Raw genomic sequence first — 10,160 nt, 5'->3', positions numbered from 1 at the left:
TATTCCTATTCCTATTCCTATTCCTATTCCTATTCCTATTCCTATTCCTATTCCTATTCCTATTCCTATTCCTATTCCTATTCCTATTCCTATTCCTATTCCTATTCCTATTCCTATTCCTATTCCTATTCCTATTCCTATTCCTATTCCTATTCCTATTCCTATTCCTATTCCTATTCCTATTCCTATTCCTATTCCTATTCCTATTCCTATTCCTATTCCTATTCCTATTCCTATTCCTATTCCTATTCCTATTCCTATTCCTATTCCTATTCCTATTCCTATTCCTATTCCTATTCCTATTCCTATTCCTATTCCTATTCCTATTCCTATTCCTATTCCTATTCCTATTCCTATTCCTATTCCTATTCCTATTCCTATTCCTATTCCTATTCCTATTCCTATTCCTATTCCTATTCCTATTCCTATTCCTATTCCTATTCCTATTCCTATTCCTATTCCTATTCCTATTCCTATTCCTATTCCTATTCCTATTCCTATTCCTATTCCTATTCCTATTCCTATTCCTATTCCTATTCCTATTCCTATTCCTATTCCTATTCCTATTCCTATTCCTATTCCTATTCCTATTCCTATTCCTATTCCTATTCCTATTCTAAGTAGGAAATACTTATTTCTATTCTAACAGTGGTGCTCATAAATCATGCTGATGTAAATTAAGTTGCTGTCACTTCTCGACGAAAACAAAACAAAAAAAGAAGAAGAAAAGTTGCTGATTTTATCAAGGCATGCCCTTTATCAATACAGTTATCTGAATGTTCAACTCCTATTCTGAATGTTGAATTTACTCTTTCTAGCACAAAACTAATAAATAAGCTTAGATTTACCATTTATGAACTAAAAAAGTAGTATACTTTTGGTTTACTTAGTTGTTTTCGGTTGGGGCGAGGGTGGATGGGAAGGGAAGAAGGAACCTTATTAACTGAAACATCCTCAAGCAAGTATCCATTGCCTTTGAAATAATTGTTGTTGGTGTTTCCTTAATTAATGGAACCGCGTTGAAGAAGAGGGAATTGAACAAAGTCTAAGGTTTTCGAAGTAGAAAGTTAATGAGGTTGGCCTGTTAGTGAATGGAGGCTGACACATTATACATTCGGGAAAAGGAAAGCTTCATTGAGACAATTCTATTTCATCCCAAATTTAGATCCTTTTTCAAAACATTGGTGCTCGTGTCAGCTTTGTGACTAGTACATGTATTGAGTGACTCTGTGCACTATGATTTGGGCAGATGAGAAGAGTTCACATAGCGTTTGGAGTTCAACCCCTGGTCTCCATGGTTTTCACTCCACATCATTAACCAATGACCACTAGGCTACACCTTTGTGTCTCAATATTAAGTCATTCATTTTTAACCATGTATTTTTGTTCTTGTTTATAGCAGTTATGATTCCCCTAGATCTCTTCGCACTAAACGTGTTGCCTTGTTTGGTGTTCTAAATTTTCTTTTGTTACACGAGTAAAACTGCATACAATTTGTGAAGTTCATTCCATGTTTCTGCGCACAAGAGTGCTCTGATCTAGGTCGTGATTTGGCATTTGTGTATGGTCTTAACAGCATGTGAAAAGAGCAGCCTTGCGAGATTATAATGCAAGAAGTGCTGAAGTTATATGTGAGGTACACATCGATACAATCAGATTCAGCATTTTGCATGCTATTGATGTTAAGTGAAATTCGATGTAGCCTTATGAATGTTTTGTGCCTTATCTCTCTCAATTGTAGCTTCGGTATGATGTGCCACAACTGTACAAATTTCACAAGAAAAAGGAGGTTGACATTGCTGTGGACCTGTGGCGTTTTGTTCCTCAAAGAAAGCAAGAAAGATCTCTCTAGTATTATAAAAATAGCAAGTATACAGAGATGATGATGCATGTAAAATTAAGGACACCCCATTTCTTAACTGGAGCAGGATGGATAATGGATTCTCATGTTGTTGCAAGTATAGTTCTATAAAGGAAGTACAGAATATTTTGTACCATGCCTGCGTCTGCAAACTACTTTGACCTCCGGGGCTCTTAGTTCTATTCTATTAGCAAAGGTTGAGGGACTTGTGTCTTGAGTCACTTATAAATTATAATCTTAGTACATCTGGCATTTTGTTCCTCAAAGAAAACAAGAAAGATCTCTCTAGTATATTATGAAAGTAGCTATATTCAGAATGTTAGTAGTATAGACTTGAATGTTGTCTCACTTATCCTTCCATACTAGTAGTTGTAGTATTACTCTTGTACTTTCTTGTTTCTTCCATATATGTTGCTACTATTTATTGTTCCTTGTATTTCGATCATCGTTTTTTATTCTAGTTACTGTTCATTTTTTTCTTTTTTCATAATGCTTTCTCATGCCTTGTTAGTATTTTGCCTAGGTTTCTTCACTCCTGTTAATTTCTTGAGCCGGGGGTCTATTGAAAATAACTTCTCTACCTCCCAAGGTAGGGGGGTAAGGTCTGCATACACACTATCCTTCCTAGACCCTACTTGTGTAATTACACTGTGTAGGTTGTTGTAGCAGTATGCAGAAGAGATGCTAGTAAAATCTCAGACACATCTATTGATATGACTATTTAACCATACTACCCCTATTAATTGATGTTCAGTATTAGGTCATAAGTAATTAATGTTAAGGGTAAAACATGGAAAAATAATAATTGTCTCGTGGACATAATTAAAAGTGACAAGCAAAAATGAAAATCTATATTTGTAATAGTAGACAAATAAAAATAAACATACGGAGTATCAGAGTGATTCTACTTTTGGATCGTCTCGACATAATTAACCAAATCAAATTGTGTTCTCTCTAATAGTTTAAGCTTTGAGATGGTCGTACACGCTCTTGGCTTATGACAAAGCATTACTAAGTGTGCTTTCTCTAGTAGGGTGAGTTTTAGATGAGTCGCGGGTGGAGATGTGCGCTTACGACATAATTAACTAAATAAAAGTGTTTGTTACTTGTTACTCTCTAATAGGATGAGGTTTTAGAGCAAAAAGGTATGTTTAAGATAAAATTGATTAAAAAAAAGTTATGTCCTATTTGTTTATCTTAGTGGACACTCAATTTTATATCATGAATTATTGAAAAGTATGTTAGTTGGAACAATTAGCAACCAGTCTTCTTGATATGTTCTTTTATGTATACTGTGAAATTAGCCTTTTGAGTTCAGAGAGAGACTCTTTGATTGAGAAGAAGGACAAATGGCTTATGTTGCTATAACTTGTCATATGAGAACCATACAACAATCGATGGAAGTTACTTGATATAATTTTCAATCGTTCTATAAGAAGCTTGAATCCCTGAGAGCTATTATGAGAAACCTTGCAATATAACAGGTGATCTTGAAGTATTGAAAAGATTGGAAGCTGAAGTCGTAGAGCTTGTATGCAGCACAGAAGATATTGTGGATTTGGAATCAAGAAATGTTGAAAATCCAATTTCAAGAATTAATAACTTTTTGGAAACTTCATTTTCTCTTGAAACAAGTAGTAGGGCGCGTTGATTCCATGGTGAACAAGTGGAAAGATGTAGAAGCACATAACTTGGCTTTCACCAGTACTACATCTCAACATGTTGTGGAGCCGATTGTTGGCCATAAAAATGAATTCGAGATGATGCAGGATCAACTTGTCAGAGGAGCAAGTGAACTAGAAGTTGTCTCAATTGTAGGTATGGGTGGCATCGGTAAAACAACTTTGGCTAACAAAATTTACAATGATTCATTCATTATGTCTCACTTTGACGTTCGTGCAAAAGCTACTGTTTCACAAGAGCATTGTGTGAGAAATGTACTCTTAACCCTTCTTTCTTGTATTAGTGTAAAGACTGATGAATCTGATGATAAGTGTCAAGAGGATGGGCAACTAGCATATCGATTGCAAAAGCTTCTAAAAGGCAGGGGGAGATTCTTGGTAGTCATTGATGACATATGGACTAGAAAAGCTTGGGATGATATAAAACTATGTTTCCCAGACTGTAATAATGGAAGCCGAATACTCATGATTACTCGGAATGTGGAAGTAGCTGAATATGCTAGCTCAGGTATTCCTCCTTTTCAAATGTGCCTCATGAATTTTGATGAAAGTTGGAGTTTACTGTATGAAAAGGTCTTTGTTGTGAGAGATTCGTTTCCCCCAGAATTTGAACAACTTGGGAAGCTAATTGCATTAAAATGCGGAGGATTACCTCTAGCAATTGTTGCAACTGCTGGAGTTCTCTCGAAAAGTGGTAAAACATTGAACGTTTGGAGAAGTGTTGCTGAGAATGTAAGTTTAGCAGTAAGCACTGATCTTGAAGTCCAATGCATGACAGTGCTAGCTTTGAGTTACCATCACTTGCCTCGTCACCTAAAACCGTGCTCTCTGTATTTTGCAATCTTCCCAGAGGATGAAGTGATTTTTGTCGATAAACATGTGGAGTTATGGGTTGTAGAAGGTTTCTTGAAGGTAGAAGAGACAAAGTGTTGAAGAAGTGGCAGAAAAATGTCTAAAAGAACTTATTGATAGAAGTTTAATATCCATACAGAACTTGAGCTTTGATTGGGAAAATCAAGAGTTGTGGAATGCATGATGTGACTCGCAAACTCTGCTTGAGAGAAGCTCGAAACATGAATTTTGTGAATGTTATTAGAAGAAACAATGATCAAAATCAATGTGCACAACAACCCATGTATTTTTCCTCTAAGAGTCGAGGTCGGATCAGCATCCAATTTAACCCTCTGTTATACAATAAAATCGCTGAAAAATTTGCTAGATGTTGTAACAGTGACGTTCACTCTATTTTCCTGTTTCGTGGACAACGAGAGCTTATGCCAGAATTGTTGGGCTTCAAGCTTGCAAGGGTACTACTAGATCTTGCTTTAATGAGATGTTCTGCATTTCCCAGTGAGATACTTGATTTGATTCACTTGAGATACCTGGCTTTGACTCTTTCTCCTTGCTTGAAGCATCATCTACGACGAGAGAGTCCTTTTGCCTTGCAGCACCATCAACGACGAGAGATTCCCTCATCAATAGATGTTCCTTCATTGATATCTGGCCTATTTATCTGCAGACTTTTATACTTAACCTTCCATTTTCCATTGATGGGGAACATCCTTTGATATTACCATCAGGAATTCTGGTAATGCCACAATTAAGGCACACCTCTATTTGGGATGGAACTACTTGTGGTATCACGAGCCTATGGAGAAAAGATTGGTTCTGAAAACTTTACAAAGTCTGTCTGGATGGAATCCGAGGTATTGTACTAGGTCTGTCTTTAGTATGTTTCCCAATTTAAAGATGTTTCAACTACGTGGCGTAGGGAAAGACTTTGATAGTTTGTTGTTCTGTGATTTTCTGCTGCTTAGATCAGCTCGAGAAACTGGAAATTTGTCTGAATGATTCTGCTAGTCAATGCATTACACCTTCAGGTGTTATTTTCAGACGAAAATGATGGAACTGATGGAGAATCCGCTTCCTGAAAATTTTGTTCCAGATCTGATCCTACTTCCTCCATATGCTTTTCCACAAAACCTTGAGAATTTAGCTTTTTCCAGTACTACTTTGCATTGGAAGGATTTGAGCATTCTTAGTAAGTTGCCCAAACTCGAGGCCCTCAAACTTATACATAATGCCTGCAAAGGAGAGGAATTGGAAGTAGTTGATGAAGGTTTTCCTTGTTTGAAGTTCTTGATACTGAGTTATTCAGACATTCAGTACTGGAGAGCTAGCTGTGATCACTTTCCATGTCTTGAATGACTGTTTCTTGAACATTGCTTTGCTTTGGATTCAATTCCTCAAGATTTTGCCGATATAACTACACTTGCTCTTACTGATATAAGGAGGTGTGCAAAATCTGTTGAGAATTCTGCCAAACAAATTCAACAGGACATTCAAGACAAGTGCAAGTTCCGTTAAGGTCCATATCCTCTAGCCTTGTAAGATATCACCTTCCTTCATTTGCTTCTTATTTTCCTATTTTTCTAGGCATGTTGACAGTTTTTTAGGCATTCCATTTTCAATTTCAGTTGTAATGTTCCTGTATTTACTTAACAGTTTGAAGTTCAATAAAAGACAGTTCTTCCGACTCAATTCTTCTTGCTTCTGCAATTTTAGCAACATACGAACCTACAGAAAGTCTCAAATAGGGAAAAGGGTGCTTGGTTTTTCCTACCTAAACAAACGTTCATCCTCAAATGAGTTTAGAATTGTATATTCTAAGCTGCCAAGTAATTTTGGATATCTGTTCCGCATGTCTGACTCAGTGTCCCAAGTAGCCTATGATATCATTGCACTTTCAGCGAAGCCATCTCTTCTGACCTCAACTTCTGGACTTGTCTGTCTAAAATAGGCACAGACTCCTCCTCAAATGTAAGATTCCGATAAAGCTTCACCTTATCCTACTGTAGCATGTGGGACTTATCCTCGTGATATTTCTTCAACATCTACACATCGGAAAAATTCCAGATGAACACTTGTTAATCCCCAGTTCACCCTAAAATTAGAATATCTATGCAGAACATGCATAGATATCTGTAATAGTATCAAAAACTTATCTCTTATGAAGAACCACCTTTTTCACCAAAATATATCCAGTTTTATCTACATGATTCCTCCTCCATACATGTTATAGTTATATCTCTATAGCTTAAGTCATCAACTAAGACTAGGTCTTTTCAATATAATCTACATACTGAAATTATTGGAAAGAAAAATATACCTAGTATAAAGTATCGATTAACTGTTGTTGTAACGAAAGTGTATATATATCAATACATATAGCTACTATAAACTAAAAATCAGCATAGACCTTAACTTGAATACCCAAAGTTCTGAAATCAAATCCTACTCAGTTGGTAACTTGTCTAGAAGCGATTATTTTCTTCTTCTATAATGCCTTTTACCTCGTTGCTTCTTTCTACTTCGCGTAATAATTTTGTGTTCCAACTCTTCCATGATTCTTGCTAGCCATTTTGGAGTTTGAGTTGAGATCATGAAATATATTATGGATAATCCAATACATAGTCCACTTCCATAGCCCATAAGAGCAGCTTTCCAAAAATCATTCAGAAACTCCGAATTGCTTTCTTGTTCGTCTGGTGCAGATACGGTATCATTTGTCTCTGATACCTGATCATTACCACAACCTTTTGAAACTGGAAATCCATGTAATCCATCATTACCTTCATATGAACTGTTCTGAAATGTAGCAAACTGAGGTCCTTGAGGAATGCATCCTTCAAGATGATTGTAGGAGAGATTTAAAACTGCAAGACTTGTTATAGAAGCAAGTTGTTCCGGTATCTCTCCTGAAAGGTGGTTGAATGAAAGGTCAAATGATTCTACTACCGCTAAATTTCCAAGTGATGGCGGTATATGACCTTGCAACCCATTGTTAGACAAATTCAACACCCGAAGTGCAATGAGATCTCCCATAATACTTGGAATAAGTCCTTCAAATTTGTTACTTGAAAGATCCATACTCGTGTATAAATACAAGATTCTCACAACTTCAAACATGCGTCCCTTCATTACAACAACTACCGAGTCTTGGTAATAGTGGCTTCCTTCAATTGGTGCATTCTTTGTTTGATTAGTTGTCTTCATGGCGTTCAAATGTTGAAATAGACTTGTCGGCAAGTTTCCTGTGAAGGCATTGCGAGAGAGATCTAATATTCGAAGACCAGGAAACATGTTTCCAATCCTTGAAGTTCTAATGGGTCCATGCAATTTATTCGATCTCAAACTTAAAACCTGCAACATTGATAGAGTTCCCAACCACATGGGGAATGTATCATTGAGGTGATTGTCTCCTAAATCAAGAACTTGCAACTCTTTACAATTGGCTAAAGATCGAGGGATTTTCCCTTGTAGTTCATTTCCATGAAAGTTGAAGGTTCTAAGTGAACATCCAATATCAAAACTTGTTGGAAGAATCCCAGAAAGATTGTTGCAGCGCATATCCAAAATGGAGAGGCCACTGATATTACCCAAACATTGTGGAATCTCTCCCCTGAAATTGTTTCTTGCGAAAACTAGAGTTTGTAGTGATGTCGAATTGCAAATAGACAAAGGGATCACACCTGAAAACTGGTTGTTACTAAGAGAAAGGAACTCAAGAAGCTTCAGACTGCCGAGGTTAGAAATGCTGTCGGGCAGCTCACCACTAAACCGGTTAGTGTTGAGGTCAAGGGTTTGAAGAGATGTCAATTTGCCAATCTCAGAAGGAATGGTTCCACTGATGTTGTTCCGAAAAAGCTGCAACGTCCTTAGATTGGTCAGGTTTCCAATGGTTGGAGGTATTGTGCCTGAAAGCTGGTTCTCAGAGACATCTAGATCCAGCAAGTTTTGCAACTTACCAATCTGATAGGGAATGGAACCAGTGAAATTGTTACTATAGAGGTAAAGATATACGAGGTTTTTCAACTGGCTGATTTCAGGTGGAATTTTCCGTGAAAATGAATTGTTTTGAAGCTGCAAAGATGTCAGCTCAGTCCAATTGGTAATGAGATATGATTGAACCTCACCAGAAAGAAAATTATCAGACAAGTTCAAGTCAGATAACTTGGTCACCGCGGACAAGGATATAGGCAATGGTCCTTGCAGGATATTCTCTGCTAGAGCCAAGAAAATGAGGTTAGTACAAAGACCTAACTCAGAAGGAATGGTTGAACTCAAACGATTCTTTCGAAGATCAAGTTGTTGAAGATTTCTAAGTCTACCTATAGAAGATGGAATCTTTCCTTGAAGTGAATTATTGAAAAGTACAACAACTTCAAGACTGCTGATCAGAGAAATTTCATCAGGAATTAAGCCCGAAAACATGTTGACACCAAGCTGAAGTTCTTTTAACTTGGTCAACTTGGTAAAATTTGGTGACAATGAACCTTGAAATGAATTAGATGAAAGATTGAGTTGTTCAAGCTTATCCAAGTTGGTGAATAGTGTTTCTGGTATTGAACCATTCAAATGGTTTATCGACAAATCGAGGTAAGTCAGATTATGGCAACGGAGTACAAATTCAGGGAATTCTAATGTTAGTTCATTATAACCAAAGCTCAAATATGTCAACATAGGCATATTCCTCAATTTGGACCAATCAGGAGTTTCTAAAAAATTTGATCCAAGATCCAAGTGCCATACCTTCTGAAGATTACTTATTTGGTAGGGAATAACATCAATGATATTGTTGTTATAGAAACTGAGATATTCAAGTTGTGTTAACTTCTCAATCTCTTCTGGTATGACACCCTCCAAGATATTGTTGCTCAGGTCCAAGAAAGTGAGCATAGAAGCATTGCCAATATTTGATGGTATCGATCCACTTAAGTTGTTGCCATTGAGAGAAAAACTTGTGAGACTCGGAAATGAAGTGAAGTCAAGCTGATCAAGAGTGCCTGAGAGGCCTGCATCAGAAAGATTGATATCGGAAATTGTTCCACCAGCATTGCAGACAATAGATGTCCAATTGCACAAGTTTCCGAGATTCGAAATGGACCATGAATCCAAGAAAGAAGCAGAAGATAAGTTCATCTTCCATTTGACAAGAGCTTCAGCTTCAGTTGTTGCTGATGATGTAATTGTGAATGGAAGTGAAAAAAGAAGAAGCACAAGTAGAATGTAAAGGAAGGTACTGTGAGAAGTTGTCATGTCTAATAGGTAGAGTACTTGGTTTCAAGAACAATAATACAACTTTTTTGAGCTTTTACATTAAAAGGGTTCTCATAGATATATATACTAGCGGACGATGACTTGTAAGCCTTGAAGCCAAAGGGGAAAAAGATTATGATAATCGGGATTGATGTACAATTGAATCACAAAGTTGAAGAAAGAAAAAGTTTAGAAAAATTGAATCACAAAGTTCATTTCGAGGTCATTAACTATCGCTGCAGTGTGTGTTAGACAAGATGATGTGAAGTTGATCCCATTATGTGGAAAAAATTTCTGCAGAACTTCTAAGAAATTTCCAATGACGGAAACTATTGCTTGACTAAGTCAAGTGAGGAAAAAAATGAATAATAATACCGTGTGGAATTTTATTTTTTTTCTTTTATTTGCTTTTTATTCAAAATTTTGTTTGATATGTGTCTTAATTTTCTGCATAATTAGCATGTGTTTGAATAACTTGGTGAATATCATTTTATGAGAAATTTCCAAGAAGAAAAATC

At 36.6% G+C, this 10,160-nt stretch overlaps 2 protein-coding genes and 1 pseudogene across 2 annotated transcripts in view; 2 read left to right on the top strand and 1 right to left on the bottom strand.

Annotated features, from left to right (window-relative positions):
- Positions 1-2,291, top strand: part of LOC102581102 (methyltransferase-like protein 5) — a 5,208-nt gene extending 2,917 nt beyond the window's left edge. The window contains exons 8-9 of the mRNA XM_006351960.2: positions 1,577-1,636; positions 1,742-2,291. Of these exons, the coding sequence (XP_006352022.1) occupies positions 1,577-1,636; positions 1,742-1,852 (171 nt within the window). The 3' untranslated portion in view covers positions 1,853-2,291. The remainder of the gene's footprint in view (positions 1-1,576; positions 1,637-1,741) is intronic.
- An 832-nt stretch (positions 2,292-3,123) lies between these two features.
- On the top strand, positions 3,124-6,464 carry LOC102590217 (putative late blight resistance protein homolog R1B-16; annotated as a pseudogene).
- Positions 6,465-6,574: 110 nt separating this feature from the next.
- LOC102581437 (probable leucine-rich repeat receptor-like protein kinase At5g63930) lies at positions 6,575-9,702 on the bottom strand. The gene has a single exon (XM_006351961.2). The coding sequence runs from the start codon at positions 9,640-9,642 to the stop codon at positions 6,868-6,870; it is 2,775 nt and encodes a 924-aa protein (XP_006352023.1). The 5' UTR covers positions 9,643-9,702; the 3' UTR covers positions 6,575-6,867.
- Positions 9,703-10,160: the final 458 nt, after the last annotated feature.

The sequence above is a fragment of the Solanum tuberosum genome, unplaced genomic scaffold (assembly GCF_000226075.1).
Source record: "Solanum tuberosum cultivar DM 1-3 516 R44 unplaced genomic scaffold, SolTub_3.0 scf00140, whole genome shotgun sequence".
Lineage (NCBI taxonomy): Eukaryota > Viridiplantae > Streptophyta > Magnoliopsida > Solanales > Solanaceae > Solanum > Solanum tuberosum.
Note: the sequence above shows the minus strand (reverse complement) of the source record. Positions and strands in the feature narration are given on the sequence as shown.